The sequence below is a fragment of the Lissotriton helveticus genome, chromosome 1_2, assembly GCF_964261635.1.
Source record: "Lissotriton helveticus chromosome 1_2, aLisHel1.1, whole genome shotgun sequence".
NCBI classification, from domain to species: Eukaryota; Metazoa; Chordata; class Amphibia; order Caudata; family Salamandridae; genus Lissotriton; species Lissotriton helveticus.
The window spans coordinates 312,594,268-312,611,097 of record NC_136058.1 but is presented as its reverse complement, the minus strand read 5'-3'; the positions used below and the strand labels follow the sequence as shown (position 1 = coordinate 312,611,097).

General features: G+C 49.8%; 1 protein-coding gene across 1 annotated transcript in view; it reads left to right on the top strand.

The window, feature by feature from the left end:
* LOC144802369 (uncharacterized) overlaps window positions 1-15,784 on the top strand; it is a 299,978-nt gene extending 284,194 nt beyond the window's left edge. The window contains exon 4 of the mRNA XM_078671807.1: window positions 13,365-15,784. Coding sequence (XP_078527933.1) covers window positions 13,365-14,036 — 672 coding nt within the window. The 3' untranslated portion in view covers window positions 14,037-15,784. The remainder of the gene's footprint in view (window positions 1-13,364) is intronic.
* Window positions 15,785-16,830: the final 1,046 nt, after the last annotated feature.

The following is a 16,830-nucleotide window of genomic DNA, read 5'->3' as shown; positions in this document are numbered from 1 at the left end:
GTTTCCCCGATAAGATAACATATCGACCATTTTTGTCTACAATCTTGTGATAAATCCTGTAATCCGTGCCTTTCTTAACAAGTGTTAGTACCCCTCTAGAATACGATGAATACGCTGCCGATGTGCTCGATTCTGCCCATCTTGCACCAATAGGTCTGCTCACTGTGGGGTCTAAGTGTGTTTCTTGTAGCAGCGCAATGTCAATGTTATGCCTGTCAAGAAATGCAAAGATCTGTCGAACTTTCTTAGGATTCGTTAGGCCCCTTACATTCCATGTTAATAATTTCACATTTTCTCTATTCATTGTGCCATCGCAATAGTCTAGACAATCTGTTTACCCTCAGCACAGTAAAGCATGGAATGATAACATACATTTTCAACCTCTGTTTAGCGTAACGTGGCCAGCGTACAGCAGTGCGTCTTAATCGTCCCAGTCCTACTAAAAGCAATAACCCCCAACTAACCCACAACCCACCCACTCCAGCAACCCAAACCTGCCGAAGCCATTGATTCCCCAACAATTCAGATATCAACATAACTGGTCGGGGACCGCCCTGATAGAGGTCCGCCGAGGACTCAGTATACCATCCTAAGTGAAGGATGGGAGCAGAACTAACATTTCATAAAACAGATCCCTTCGTGCAATATGCCTGCTTGCGTCATTCCTATCAGTGTCCGATACTCTGTGCATCTTGCACGAAAGCCCAGTACCACCCAGAGTCAGAGACCTCAGTTGGAGGCGAAACCATAGTCCACACGTCTCTACATTGCTTTCTGGTACAACCATGTGCGGTAATGGAGACGTCCAATAGTTATTACCCCAAGCACACATTGCATGCGATATGTCACCAATCAATTGTCAAGGTCAACCTCCGTAATCGGCACTGTTAAATGCCACTAGGCCCCACATGCAGTTCAGGGATGTCGTCCAGTGGTCGTTTACCCAGCTCATAATACATAAGTGGGACCAAATTACGCGCAAGCACAATGCATTGGAGCGTCTTACCATCAGTCTGAGTCTGTATGCCTCTCCTTCCTATTCGACTTTTTACCTTTGATGATCGTGTGCTTGATGAAGTCGACCGCCTGTTTGGGCGTCGAGAAAAAGATCGGCTTGTCTTCCCAGGTGATTTTCAGTCGTGCAGGATATAGCATGGCGTAAGGGATTTGTAGGTCTCGTAATTTGGCCTTGACCTCGTTGAATTCTTTACGTGCTTGTTGTACTGCATACGTGAAGTCCGGAAAAAACGCCAGTTTGTTACCTTGGTGTTGGATATCGCCTTTTTCTCGTGCCAATCTCAGAATTGAATCTCTGTCTCTGTAGTTTAGTACTCTTGCTATTATCGTCCTGGGCGTCGCTCCCGGTTTTGGCTGTGTGGCTAGAGACCTGTGCGCCCGTTCGATAATAAAAATGGAGGAAAGGTTATCAGCTCCGAACAAATCTTTGCAAAGCTGTTCCACATACAGTTCCATGCGGCCAGTATTGGTCGATTCCGGCAAACCCGCTATTCGTATGTTATTACGTCTCGACCTAGCTTCCAACTCCTCCGACTTTGCCTTTATGACGTCGAGCACCTTTTCCATACCTGAACACTTAGTAGTCGTAGAGCGCGATTCGTCTTCTACTTCCGATATTCTCAACTCCGCAGTATCCAGTCTTTCTCCTTGCTTGTCGAGCTTCGCCGCCATGCTGTCGACTCTGCCCGTTAGAGGGTCGAGTTTGCCGTTTATGTCTTGTAGATTCGTTTGGATAGCTTTCAGTATAGTTTCCATTGCGTTGCCCTCTTGGGGTTCTACGTCCTGATCGTCATCTGTCGTGCCGTTTTGACCTCGTGGTGTTTTGCGGGTCTCGAAGTTGATCTTGGGTTGTCTGTTGTCTGGTTTCCCCATGATGCCTGGTTCAGTGTACGTCGTGGGTGTCGCTATTCGAGTCACGCCAGCCGTGTAAGGCGTCCCCGGGTTCAATGGGAGGATGTCTACACCACCCCGCACTGCGAACCGAGTCCGTGTTCAGCGATCCCGCCGGGTTGACATCGGGTTTCTCAGGGTCGGAGTACCTGGGCTTTCGTGTCGCACCGTATCAACCTTGTCCTGTATGCATTATGTTTATGCGCAGATGATCATATAAAGCCTGGTGTTATGTCGGTTGATGTGCCCTTCACCTCGATGTGGGAGCAGCTATCTAGGTGGGGGTATATCACCGATTCCTCCCGCTGCGTACTTAGTATTGCGTCCCGGTCAATCTAGCGTGTCAGCTCTTTTTTGGCGGATGGCGGGACGTATACCAGATTTCGCGCCTTCTGCGCGTTACAATTAGGCAGTGTCTATTCCCCAGCAAGACTGCATCGTGTTACACTGAATGGGTCGTGCGCGTTTGCATTTCTACCACCATTAACGTGAAGTTAGTAAGTACATACGTTAGGTGTCTGGAGCCAGGCATAGCTTCCCCCGTTGATCAGGTGCATCGTGATGTTGTGTCCGCTAACGCTGTGTAATAGCGAGTTGTGCTGTTACATCACCTGCCATCATCTTTCCAGCCGTTTAGGTAGGGCGCATTGCGTGTTCTTAGAGACAGCTAGTAGGACGGGAGGCGCAGTGTGTGGCGTGGGTCGGACGGCCGTTTATTCATGAGCTGTTTTGCCCGCCGCCATCTTGTCCCTAGGGAGGTAATATCTTAGAGAGCCTCCTTACCGGCTACAGTACTCCTCCGGTCCCGGTCGTGCACAGTACAGGGCTCCGCAGTTTCGTTCACCCTCGAGGTCGGAGCGGCGCTGGAAAATTGCCGTGCATTACTTGCTGTGAGTCCTCTGGGTCCGGTCTATGCGAGCCTCCGAGTGTCCGCCATGTTAGGTCGTGTAACCCCCGTAGTGTTCAGGTTGCAGCTGGGTCCACACCGCTTCCGGGGACTCCGCTCTCAGTTCAGTGTGTGCCCTGAGTATTCCCCTCCATGGCGGGATGTTTGTTATCTATCTGTGACCTGTTTTAGCATAGTAATTTTGAAGGATCGTGTTCCGCTCGGTGGAGCTGCGAAGTCAGGTAGCCATTCCGCTGTGCGCCCCCTAGCGCCTCCTTTGATGATCTAGGATATACTTCCACACCTTCTGGCATTTCTGGGGGGAGTTTAAGCCTTTCACATTCCAAGTACCTAAGGTGAGAGGCATCATGGTTTCCGACCCCCCACCCTCTCATCAGTCGGGATCAGTTCGGCCTTCTCCCCCTCCTTCCAGAACCAAAGCCCCCCGCCAGTCCCCCCTCCACCGGTGTAAGTAGTGCACAGAAGCACAGGCCCCAGTACGCTACATGACAATCAGGACTTGGCCCCCCCCCTCATTCCGCCCTGCCCTGTACATCCATCACCTTCCAACCACCACAAACCCCATACACAAGAATCTTCGCTACCACCACTGCCCTCCCTCCCTCTCCCCCCCACCCACCAGTCCCCCCCTCAACCATCAAAAAGAAACAAGTCTGAAAAAACATGTAACAGAGAACAGTGCGAGGCACTGCAAGGGAGCCTCCCAGTAAAGACCGCTAGGGTCGGAGTGGCGAGACCAGGCAGTGTCCCCCCAAAACACAAGTCCGGGGTGACGCACCAGTGAGACCATAAGGTACCTGATGGAAGTGTGCCCCTCCGGCCGCCACTCGGCTCCATCCTGAAGCCTCATGCCCTAGATGAACTATCGGACCTTGTCGCCTGCGTAACCAGCGCAAGCGAGGCAACCGCAGTCCCCCTCTCGTGCAGGCGGGCCGAAAGGTCCGGCCCACCTGTCGCTGCAAGTCGACCCACTCTCTGCCAGGCCGGGGAGCGTGATCGACGACCTGATGGGGAGCCCCTCTCACCGGGGGGGTGCGGCGTTGTCATCCAGGCCAAGGAGCTCCTTGGCCGCTGATAGTGACCTGACCTGGACAAGTCTGTTGTGCCAACGAAAGATAAGACGGAAGGGGTGACCCCAGGAGTAGGCCACATGTTGCTCTCGGAGGAATGCGGTCACTGGACGGAAGTCTCTCCATTTCTGCAATGTTGAAGCAGCCAGGTCTTGAAACAGCTGAGGATGGTGGTCTCGAAATTGCAGGGGGTTGAGTCCCTGGGCCTTCCTAAGTATACGTTCCTTCAGCTGGAAGTCGTGGACACAAACCAATATGTCAGGGGGTGGAGCTCTCGAGCCCCGCGGCAGGCCCACTCGATGGACCCTATCCATACGAATTTCTTTGACATCATCTTCGGCCAAGATCTGTAGGAAGAGGGCTTCCACATATCCTCGTAAGTCCCCCCCCCTCTCCTTCCCAGGGCACCGCTCGTATCCTGATATTGTTCCGCCGCTACCTGTTTTCGAAGTCCTCGGCATGGGCCTGGAGGTCCAGATTCTGCTCCGATAACCTGAGTACTTCCTTCTGGAGTTGGTGGACATCACCCGCCAGCCCCAGGTCGTGTTCCTCCAAGGTCGCCACCCTCTCTCCGATGCCATCCACATCCCTTCTCACCTCACGCAGGTCCGACGCCAGCTGGGAGCAAAGCTCCGAAATGTCCTCCTTGATGGCTTGGAAGAGTTCAACCATAAAGGCCTTGGTGGCGGGCGCCTCATCATCTCCCCACTGAGGAGACTTGCTGGGTCCAGGGGACGAGGCAGGCGGCGGGCCCTTTGGCGCTCCATCCTTGCCCGGCTTACCCTTACAGGGCCTAGTCGTCATAGCTCCAGGCCGGCTGTCTTCCCAAGGTCAGGAGAAAGAGTCCGAACCCGCTCCAACCAGCGCACGCCGGGAGCGTAAATCGGGTGGCTGCAAGTAAGAGTGCCACTGCGCAGCTCGGATCCCCACAGCTCTGCAGTTGGGATCACGTGGGTACTCATACAGGTGTTCTCTCCGACGGGGCCCAGAATCCAAGGCTTCCCAGTTCGCCGCCAACGGAGGTGCCCCAGAACGCAGGACCGTCAGACTGCAGAGCACGGGTGCCAACCTTCACCACGCCGTGCCACACCGCCAGGCATGGTTGCTACCCCGGGTAAGTCCTTCAGGTAGAGCCCAGGCCGCAGCTGACCTCTTCATCCGCCGCGTCTCCCTGCGGCAGACAGCGTTAGGACCAGGGCAGGCCCACGTCCGGTGCAGATCCCCCCTGCTCACCCCGCAGTTGATGAATCCCTGCCGATCGACTGCTCCCCGGGCAGCGAAGAACCTGTGGTTCCCACACCAGGCTGCAGAGCGCCGCTGCGCTTTTGCTGGTCGTCTCCGGTGCCGTGTGGAGTTGCGGCCTCACTGTAGATCGAGGGCCCCATAGCAAATTGGCAACCTCCGCGCAGCCCTCGACGCCCCTCCAGGTGTTGGGCTCCCGCTGGGCCTGTTCCGCCGTCCACTGCACCGGGCCCAGGTTCGCGGAAGGACGGCAGGCTGCGTCAGGGATATCGGCCAGAGTAGGCCGCAAAGCACCAGCCTCAAGTAGCAGCCGCCGGCTCACGGAAGCTGCCCGATCCCCGGGCACCACACACAACAGGGGGCTTGCGAGACGCGGCCTCGGGTGCTGCGCGTGGCTGTTTCACAGCGGAGGGGCCACCAGCTGGTCCAGTGCAGGCTCCGGCCGACCGCTCCTCGATGCTGCAGAGCAGTCGGGCGCGGGAGGTAGAAGCAGCCCAATCGGCCAGGAGCAATGGCGGCCGTTGGTCCAGGCCTCCTCCCGCTATGCCGCGGATCGGCCGGTCTCTCACACCGGGGGGCCGGAGAATCACACCACTCGCTCCCAGAAGGCGACGGGTGTTTGCAGGCACAAGATCGAGCCCGGTGGCGGTCCCAGGAGGCAATTTTACAATGCTCGGCAAATCGTGGCGCCGGTGGGACACAAAGGTACGTCTCACTCCGTCGCCATCTTGGCCACGCCCCCGCCCCTCCCTTTTTAACCTTTATGTAGCCTCGCTGGCCTGGGTTGTAAGGTCTTTTGGCCTAGAAGTGTTATCCTATGCTGATGACACTCAAATCATGATTACCATCACTGAGTGTGTTGACTCTTCAGCAGCAAATGTTAAAAGCTGCATGCAGGCGGTAGCTGCATGGATGGTAGAGAACTATCTAAGACTCAATATGGATAAAACTGAGATTTTAATTTTCGGAGACAATCGGGAGATCCAGGGCCTGGTGGCCAGATACACTTGGATCTTGCCCTCGCCCTGGCCTCAGTGCCAACAATCTAGGCATCATAGGCATCATAGTTGATACCTCCCACTCCTTGGGCTCCCAAATAAATAGAACAGTCTCCACCTGCTTCGGAATGATAAGAACCCTCAGAAAGATATGTCAATTTCTCTCCCCCTCCGCGCGGAAACAGGCAGTGGTGGCCCATGTGTTGTCCAGATTGGATTACTGTAATGGCCTTTATGTAGGGATAAATAAGGGTCTCCTTCACCGACTCCAACTTGTGCAAAATTCTGCTGCCAGGCTGGTGATGGGCCTCCCTAAATTCCACTCTGTTGCGGCTACCATCAAGAGCCTTCATTGGCTTACTTTGGGTCGGAGAATTGTGTTTAAAGCCCTGTGTTTGGTGCACAAGGCCTTTTACAATATGGGATCAGAAGGCATTAAAAAACTGTTTCGGAGATATGTCCCTGGTAAGCAGTTAAGATCTTCCAGCAAGGATTTGGTGACTGTGCCTAGATTCAGGAAATTTAGATGGGGGGAGGTCCTTTTCGCTGGCTGCGGACAATTTGTTGAACTCCCTTCCTCTTTCAATTTCGATTCTGGAAACTCATTCCTCATTCCATAAGGCCTTGAAGACCTGACTCTTTACTAATACGAATCTGTAAGCCCTCAATCTGTGGACACGCCTGATCATGATCCCTATCCGCAGTGCCTTGATGCCCCTGGGCTAAGTTCGCGCTTTATAAATCCTATATTCATTCATTTACTACGTGATACTATCCTCCCTCTGTCCGTTCTTTTAGCATCTTTCATTTCTTGATCTGACTTCCATCTTTTTGCGTCCTCCCTGCCCTTTTCTGTATTGTCTACTACAAGCAAAAGACACAGTACATGTGCGTGGACACAGGGCTTACTTTAGGGTGGTGCGACTGGTGGAGCCGCACCTGGTGCTGACCTTGGGGGCACTGTGTTTAGAAGTAACTTATGGGTTAACATGCATCTGCAGCAGAGTTTCCTATGTTGGACCCCTTTGGTGAAAGTGGAAGATAGCCTTTTTAGGTCGAGGACCGAAGGCTGAGCTTGCGCAGTCTCGGTCAGAGATTTATTGATTCTTAGTACGGGGCTTGAACCCGCCCCTCTTCTCCATTGGCTGGCCTCGTAAATGCTGGCCAGCCTTTGGAGGAGAGGGGCGTCATTCTGATCAAGCCCCGTCTTTTTGCGATTCGGGGGCGTGTTTTTTGCATTCTTTCTACCCGTGACGTCATCCGTCACTCAACAAAAAACACGCCCCGAATCGCAAAAATGTCGGAGCTTTGCGGCAGCCTTTTCTGCCCGACCGCGTCCGGCCCTTGTCACTTAATCATGGTCATCCCGTGCAGATATATATTTAAACTTTACAGTTACTGTCAAGACGTGAGAGCGGCTGAATTCTTGCAAAACCAAAGTACCCTTACTGTATCACGATTTAGAGTTGGAGTGGCGAGTGCTCTTTCCTTGGCATGGAATCAGTTAAACTGCACCCACAACTATACATTTATAAAGTTTTGAAACAGTGGAATAGAGTGTTTTAATTTAGACGGTGCAGCAGTCTGTATGCTGTTTTCTGGGTAAAAGGACGGTCAGGGGATCGGGGGATGCTCCGTTTCGTTGGACTGTGAAACATTCTACTAAGCCATTAACCCCTCCTGGCCTTGCTGTAACCCTTCTCGGATTCAGCCACAATGTTTACCATCTCGTACAATCCATTTATGTCTGCGTATTTGCATAAACGAGTGGAACATCATTACTGTTGCTAAGCAGCGGGGCTTATTTGGAATACTGGTATCCTGTGAATGTCCTTTTAAGGCTTCTCGGCTGCTATTTTTAACCAGGAATGTTTAAATCCTGCTGCCAGCCTGCACTGTGACATGCTGTGGCCTCGCCTTTGCGCTGCTCTTCCACAGAGCCGCCTAGTTAAAATTCAAAATGGCAGCAGCTCTGTGCCAATGCTCGTCTATGCTGACGGTTTGATTTCGTACATCAAGGTTTTCCCTTCACACACGAGCAGTAATTCCGGCTACTGCAAATATCAGAGGGACAGGTTTCATGGCAAGCACCGCACCTCAGCAGTTATCTGAAGGGCAAAATCGGCAGGTGAAACTGCCAACATTTACCATAGGAAAATGCCGACTAAATACAGGGTCATGCTGGTTATGATGCAGAAAGCACCAACGCGGAAGCCCTCTCCCGGCGGCAAGGGAGGAGCTGACCCGGTGTCCAGCCCACTTCTCCACACCAGTGCGAGAGTGTAAAAACAACACCCCGCGCCCACCGCCGCTTCCACCTTTTGGTGCTGAGCAGCTGGTGGGTCAAACGGGTGTGCGGGAAGGGCAGCTGTTTCTCCCCTCTGCCCTGCCTAGAATGCTCTCCTCTTGAGGAAGAAGGAGCATGGCGGCTGGTCGGCAGGGCTCCCGTGAGCTGAGGGAGCCCTGCAGCATCTGGAGGAGAAGCCGGCCGAAGAGAAGCGTCCCGGAGCCATGAGTGCTCCACACTCTGAGTCCCGGTCCCGAGAAGGGAGACCGGGAGAAGGAGCGCCTTGTAAGGGCGGGGCTCTCGTGAGGAGAGAGCCCTGGGATTGCCGCCGCATAGCTGCCCCCGCCGCGAGTGAAGGAGGAGCGGAGACCGGCAGCGTTCAGAGCCGGTGAGTAGGGCTCCATGGGGGCGGTGGCTCATGGGTATTGTAGAGCCCATGAGGCCCAGAGTCCGGGCGGCTCCGGTCGCACAGTGGGCCGCAGGGCTGCTGATCTCGCCGGCTCACTCGCCCTGCTGACCCCCACTAGGTATCACAAGAAGAGTGCCATCAGCTGCCAGAAGGGTGACTACACTCATTAACCCTGTCTGTTTCAGTAATCTGCCCGTTTCCGTGACACAAAATACCTGTATACCTGCTGTGCTTGCTTCCCTGCCCCCTGGCTGTGCTTACTTCCCTGCCCCCTGGCTGTGCTTTCTTCCCTGCCCCCTGGCTGTGCTTGCTTCCCTGGGTGTGCTTGCTCCCCTGGCTGTGCTTGCTCCCCTGCCCCATCACTGTGCTTGCTTCCTTGCTCCCTCGCTGTGCTTGCTTCCCTGCCCCTGACTGTGCTTGCTTCCCTGGCTGTGCTTGCTCCCCTGGCTGTGCTTGCTCCCGTGCCCCTGGCTGTGCTTGCTTCCCTGCCCCCTGGCTGTGCTTGCTTCCCTGGCTGTGCTTGCTTCCCTGGCTGTGCTTGCTACCCTGGCTGTGTTTGCTCCCCTGCCCCCTGGCTGAGCTTGCTTCCCTGCCCCCTGGCTGTGCTTGCTTCCCTGCCCCCTGACTGTGCTTGCTTCCCTGGCTGTGCTTGCTCCCCTGCCCCCTGGCTGTGCGTGCTCTCCTGCCCCCTGGCTGTGCTTGCTCCCCTGCCCCCTGGCTGTGCTTGCTCCTCTGCCCCCTGGCTGTGCTTGCTCCCCTGCCCCCTCACTGTGCTTGCTTCCCTGCCCCCTGGCTGTGCTTGCTCCCCTGCCCCCTGGCTGTGCTTGCTCCCCTGCCCCCTGGCTGTGCTTGCTCCCCTGCCCCCTGGCTGTGCTTGCTCCCCTGCCCCCTGGCTGTGCTTGCTCCCCTGCACCCTCGCTGTGCTTGCTTCCCTGCACCCTCGCTGTGCTTGCTTCCCTGCCCCCTCGCTGTCCTTGCTCTCCTGTGTGTGTATGTGGCTCTGGGTGTATATATGGCTCTGGCTGTATAAGTGGCTCTGTGTGTGTGTGGCTCTGTGTGTGTGTGTGGCTCTGTGTGTGTGTGTGGCTCTGTGTGTGTGTGGCTCTGTGTGTGTGTGGCGGCTCTGTGTGTGTGTGGCAGCTCTGTGTGTGTGTGGGGGCTCTGTGTGTGTGTGGGGGCTCTGTGTGGGGGGAGGTTCTGTGTGTGTGGGTGTGTGTGGGGGTCTGTGTGTGTGTGGGGAGGCTCTGTGTATGTGTGGGGAGGCTCTGTGTGTGTGGGGGGTTGTGTGTGTGTGTGTGGGGCTGTGTGTGTGGGGGGGCCTGTGTGTGTGGGGGGGGCTGTGTGTGTGGGGGGGCTGTGTGTGTGTGTTTAGGGCTGTGTGTGTGTGTGTGTGTGTGGGGCTCTGTGTATGGGGGGGCTCTGTGTGTGTGGGGGATCTGTGTGTGTGGGGGGGGCTCTGTGTGTGTGTGTGTGTGTGTGTGGGGGGGGGAGGCTCTGTGTGTGGGGGGGCTCTGTGTGTGTGGGGGGCTGTGTGTGTGTGGGAGGCTGTGTGTGTGTGAGGCTGTGTGTGTGTGTGGGGCTGTGTGTGTGGGGGGGGCTCTGTGTGTGTGGGGGCTCTGTGTGTGTGGGGGGGCTCTGTGTGTGTGTGTGGGGGGAGGCTCTGTGTGTGGGGGGGCTCTGTGTGTGGGGCTGTGTGTGTGGGGGGCTATGTGTGTGTGGGGCTATGTGTGGGGCTCTGTGTGTGGGGGCTGTGTGTGTGGGGGGCTGTGTGTGTGGGGGGCTGTGTGTGTGTGGGGGGGCTGTGTGTGGGGCTGTGTGTGTGGGGGGGGGCTCTGTGTGTGTGGGGCTCTGTGTGTATGGCTCTGTGTGTGTGGGGCTCTGTGTGTGTGTGGGGCTCTGTGTGTGTGTGGGGCTCTGTGTGTGTGTGTGTGGGGCGCTGTGTGCATATGTGGGGCGCTGTGTGTGTATGTAGGGCTCTGTGTGTGTGGGGCTCTGTGTATGTGGGGGGCTCTGTGTGTGTGGGGGCGCTGTGTGTGGGGGGGCTCTGTGTGTGTGTGGGGGGCTCTGTGTGTGTGGGGGGGGCTCTGTGTGTGGGGGGGCTCTGTGTGTGGGGGCTCTGTGTGTGTGTAGGGCTCTGTGTGTGTGTGTGGGGCTCTGTGTGTGTGTGTGGGGCTCTGTGTGTGTGGGGGGCTCTGTGTATGTGTGGGGCTCTGTGTGTGTGGGGGGCTCTGTGTGTGTTTGGGGCTCTGTGTGTGTGTGGGGCTCTGTGTGTGTGCGGGGCTCTGTGTGTGTGCCGGTCTGTGTGTGTGTGTGGGGCTCTGTGTGTGTGTGTGTGTGTGGCTCTGTGTGTGTGGGGGCTCTGTGTGTGGGTGTGTGTGTCTCTGTGTGTGTGTGTGTGTGTGTCTGTGTGTGGCTCTGTGTGTGTGTGTGTGTGTCTCTGTGTGTGTGTGTGGGGGCTCTGTATGTGCGTGTGGGTGACATTGTGTGTGTGGTTCTGTGTGGGTGTAAATGCAATAGGTCATGCATTTGCGAGCGATTAAGCTATTGGCATTGTAAATGACAATGACATTTATTTAACGATTAAGTTATTGGCAATGTAAATGACAATGCCATTTATTTATGATTTAAAACATTTTTTTTTTAAATATGTCATGGGCAATGCCAATAGCTCTACCTTTAATAATGGCGAGACCATTGCATTGTAAATGCTTGTTTCTCTTTCCTCTGTTTTGTGTTTTTCTTTTCTTTACCCTTTTTTGGGGTCCTTTGCTGTTGTGCTGTTCAATAAAATGTCCATTCCTAGATCACTGGAAAAAGGAATAGATTAACAGTCATGGTGGACAGGGGAGTAAATAACAACTAATGATTCATTAAAAAAAATTACTAATATCTCACTATGACGCCATACGTTGCCACAGAAATTGCAAATTGATAGTGTTATCTGCGTCTGAGAATTGTGTTTCTTTCATAAATATTTACTTCTTTTGCTTTCACATCCTTGATTTCCAGTGAGTCCAAGCTCCCGATCTACACTGTTTCACCACTATCAGAAATGCAACTCAAACGGATTTCCTATCTTGTTTTTGTTAATACTTTCTTTGTGCAAAGTATAAGGTCACAAATATTTTTTCTTTGTGTTCATTTACAATTATTGACTCCATTTCTACAGGTGACAGAAGCAAGAAGAGAAAAAAGAAGATTTAAATTCTGTGAAATATAACGAAAAGGAATACTTCAAGGAAAGTAAAAACATTCTCGAGCTCTAGAGGAGAAACACATTCTATGTGCCAGGAATGGTGAGGATGTTAGAGCGGAAGAAACTGGTGAATGTGAAAGTTGTCAAATCTCTAAAGGAAAATGACCATAAATGTTTACCAAGTGTTAGTAACTGAGATTGAGAAGAACATTGGCCACAATTGATCCCTACGCAGTGCACTTGAGAAAACTCAGTGTTGTAAATTCTGTTTGATGGTTTATGAGAAATGCTTTGAAGACCCAAGCCCTCCCCAACAGATTAGTATCCGTAGACATGTTGTGATGTGACAGAACCGTCAAAAAGACTGATATCCTTGGTTTACAAGTGCAAGCTTTTGTCTCCATCTCCTAGAGATGAGAGAAAAGATTGTTTGAAAGAAAGTAATTGTAAATATGCTTTCTCAGATGTAGATACAGCAAAAATGCTGGATTATCATTTCCAATATAGGAAGTTGTCCCCACCAAATCTTTCTCTTGGGTTGATCAGAGTGGTTTCCAAGTGTCCCGGACCTCCAAAGTCAATCATGTGCCTGCCTTAACCTTATCGGATTAGTGTAAAAAGCATGTACTGGCACAAAAAGCTTAAAAGGGACCAGTGTTACGCTATTGATAATTCATAAACCACCCTGGCATGCCCTAATCATCTGGCATTACGTGTATGAACACATATACCTAGCAGACAAACACTAAAGCCCAAAGACCTTATCAGTGCTTTTAAAACTCTGAAATCAAATGTGATAAACTAGAATCACTAAATGAGACTAAACTTGAGAGAATTCACCCGGGCATAACTTTGAGTAAATGAATCCATGAGGAGCATCGTAGTAAATACAAGGAGCTCCTCAGTGAAAGTTAATAAGACAAGTTAGATAGATGCCTTTAAAGGTAGGAAAATGATCTCCAGGTAAAAACTATCATTAGTTAAATATATATGTTAAGAAGATAATCCGAAATGTATTTTAGAAGTTAATGCTGAGTTGTAAGATAAAGTAGTGCACAATCAGAAATCAAATTCAGTCTTAAGATGACATGTATCCAGGAACAAACCCAACTTGGAGAAACAAACAACTCCAGTTTAATTGAACACGAGAGAACTCACACTGGATATAAACCTTGTCAGTGCTCTGAATGCTGGAAAAGCTTCAGTCATAAATCCAGCCTTACTGTACATGAAAGGACCCACACTGGGATCAAACCGTATCAGTGTTCTGAATGGCAGAAAAGCTTCAGTCAGAAAATAACTGTCACTCACGATGAGAGCTCTCACACTGTGCAAAAACCTAATCAGTGCCTTGAATGCCAAAAAACCTTTTGTCAGAGACTCAGTTTAATTCAACATGAGACAATCCACACTGGGCTTAAACCCTATCAGTGTTCTGAATGCCCAAAAAGCTTCAAACTGAAAAAGACTCTCACTAGACATGAGAGAACTCACACTGGGCAAAAACCTCATCAATGCAATGAATGCCAGAAAAGATTCAGTCGGAGATCCAGTTTAATTGAACATGAGAGAGCTCACACTGGACAAAAACCTTATCAGTGCTCTGAATGCCAGAAAAGCTTCAGTCGGAACTCTACTCTCTCACAACATGAGGTAACTCACACTGGGCAAAAACCTTATCAGTGTTCTGAATGCTGGAAAAGCTTCAGTCTGAAATCCAACCTTACTGTGCATGAAATAACCCACACTGGGCATAAACCGTATCAGTGCACTAAGTGCCAGAAATGCTTTCGCCAGAAAGACCATCTCATTCAACATGAGAAAACTCATACTGGACAAAAACCGTATCAGTGCTCTGAATGCTGGAAAAGCTTCAGTTGGAAACCCAACCTTACTGTACATGAAAGAACCCACACTGGGCATAAACCGTATCAGTGTTCTGAATGCCAGAAAAGCTTCAGTCATAAAATAAATCTCACTAGACATGAGAGAACTCATACTGGGGAAAAACCTTATTAGCTCTTAGTTCTCTGAATGCTGGAAAAGTTTCCGTCGGAAATCTGGTCTCATTCAACCTGCGAGAACTTACCTGGAAAAAACCTTGTCATTGTTCTAAATGCCAGGGAAGCGTTCTAAATACCACGGAACTGGAGATTCAGTTCATTCAACAAGAGAGAACCCACAACGTGAAAGAACATGATCCGTGCACTCAATGGGACTAAGACGTTAGTTGTAAATGTAACCTTTCTACATAAGAGAGACAATGTGGGAGAATGAAAGGTGCTCACTGTAAACCCTGAGGAGGAGCTTTCAGCATCACAAAACATTTACAAGAAGCAGCCACAAAGACATCAATCCATTGATTGTCCTACAAAATGTCTACTGAGAAAAGCATACAGCGAGGGATGGAAATGCTTGAATTAACCTCATTCTTTTGTAACTATTTGTGGCATCATTACATTCAGTGTGTTTTGTTCCCTGAGTGTTTATAAGCAGTGGCTCTGACCCAAAAAGTCCATTCAAGCCTGAACTTTGAGGCTACACTGCTAAGATCATGAATGCATGTAACCTCGAACTATTTCCAACCTTAATGAACCTCCCCAGGAAGCGGCAGCAAGAGTCCCTTTGAAATAGGTCTCTATGGGACCAACATTCTGGGCCACGTAGGGCTGATCATTGAGAAAAACTAAAGGTGATGGATGGACTGGTAGTTAATCTCTGCAACATCCCGCCACATCATTTTCCAGTCTCTGTGCCACTAAAGACAAGGCCAACCATATGCAAACCATTCTTGGCCCCACCATAAATAGTCCTAATGACTTATGTTCCAATGGGACACGACCTCGTATTACAAAGATCCACTTGAGTGAACTCTTTCCATTTCCTTTATGCTACAAATGGAACCTGCTTCCCATCTGCTGAGGACCAGCTTTACAATCACATCAGACAGACGCACGAGAGTCTCACAGATAATCCGGCCTATTCATAAACTACTATAGGACGACTAAAATACAACAAAATGCGATTCACAAATTACGTGCGATTGTTCTGCCTCTCCTATCTTTTTCTTTGTGGAGTTGTCTGCCCCAACAGCAGAGTTTCCGCACATGCTAGTATAGTTTTCATTAGTAAATGTGGGAGTGACAGAGGGGAGTGGCTGTAAAATGTGAAATACCTATGAATAAAGGGGAGGGGTTAAGGCAGTAGTAAGAAGGAGTATAGGGAGGGGTTTAGGGAAGGACAGGCACTCACCCACTAAGGAGTAAGCCCATTTCTATTTACAAACCACACCTCCAAAGTCACTACAGCCATAATGTACCTAAAATAGTTGTAAATGTATTCCTGCTCAGAGCCGGAGTAAGTCCAACATCACACATGGCTGTCCACTGGAACTGCAACTAGTTAAATAAAAAATTCAATGGCAAAAAATATCTCAAAAGAAAACTTTATTATTTTCATAAAAATCAGTTTTTTAATTTAAACACTTATATAACATTCATTTTAGTAAGGTATAATTACATTTGTTACACTTAATTCTTTACATCACAATTAATAATTATGAATACATGATAAAAATGTTACATAGCTTTAAATTTAGGCTTTAGAAAAAATACAAATATATATATTCAACTTGGGTACAGCTCTCCCTGTGTAAAAAATGTAGGGAACATTTTAGAAGTTTATAAAACTTGAAAAAAATAAAATATTTTTATGTTAAATGTGAATGTAAATTTATTTTTATAACAAATAAAGATGATACAACACTAGTAACTTGAATTTTATTTCATTTTAAACAAGTTTTTTTAAAGGTTTGTTTGAAAAATCCAACTTATAGTAAAATCATTGGGGCATATTATCTAGGGGGTTTATCTCCGCTTTTTTTGGCTTTAAAAGCCAAGAAAGCGGAGATAAAATTATCTCCCTATTACCTAGCTGCCGCTAACACCAGTTAGCGACAGCTAGTAGGAGATAGCGACCATCTTGGGCCCCGCTTTGCATGTCAGTGATATTTATCACTAATGACATGCAAAGTGGGTGTGCCAAGATGTTAGCGACTGGAAACAGTCGCTAACATCGCTATCTCCTGTTACCAACTTTTGGAGATATTCGCGCTAAGCGCGAATATCTCCAAAAGCTAACACCTGCCCCTGAGCAGTTCTTAGCCATGTTATCCAATGGTAGGTGGATAACATGGCTAAGAGCATTAGCTCGGTAATGCATGAATATCGCTGACTTTTCAGCGATATTCATGCATTTCGGCCGATTTTTATCACTTAGGAGATAAACCTTGATAATATCAAGGCTCCAAAGCGATAAAAATCGCCGCAGCTCGGCGATAAAAATATCGCCGCTAAACCAACAAAGCGATAATTATCGCTAGTTGTTGGTAATATGCCCCATTGTTTTTTTTTTATTATGTACTCATAATTACTAAATATCCTTTCGCAACTCTGTTCAGAGGCGGAACTGCCTTAAAAAAAGTTATGGATAGAATGAATTGAAATTATTTATTTAATAGTTAATTTTTTTAATTTATTAATAGGTTCACATATTTTATCATGCAATAATTATTTTTAAAATGTAGGTAATTTTGTAACATTCTTTTGAATTTATATGCAGTTTAAGTAGGCATTACCAGTGGTCGGCTATGTGTGCTACACTTTCTATTGCGCCATTTTTGCTTCATTAAGTTACATTTGAATATTTTGCTCCACATCTATTTAAGGGTGTGCAGACGTGTAAGTCCACACTTTTGAGTAACTTTAACGTAATGGTGAATAGCTACAATTAGCAAAGTTACTCTACGAGCATT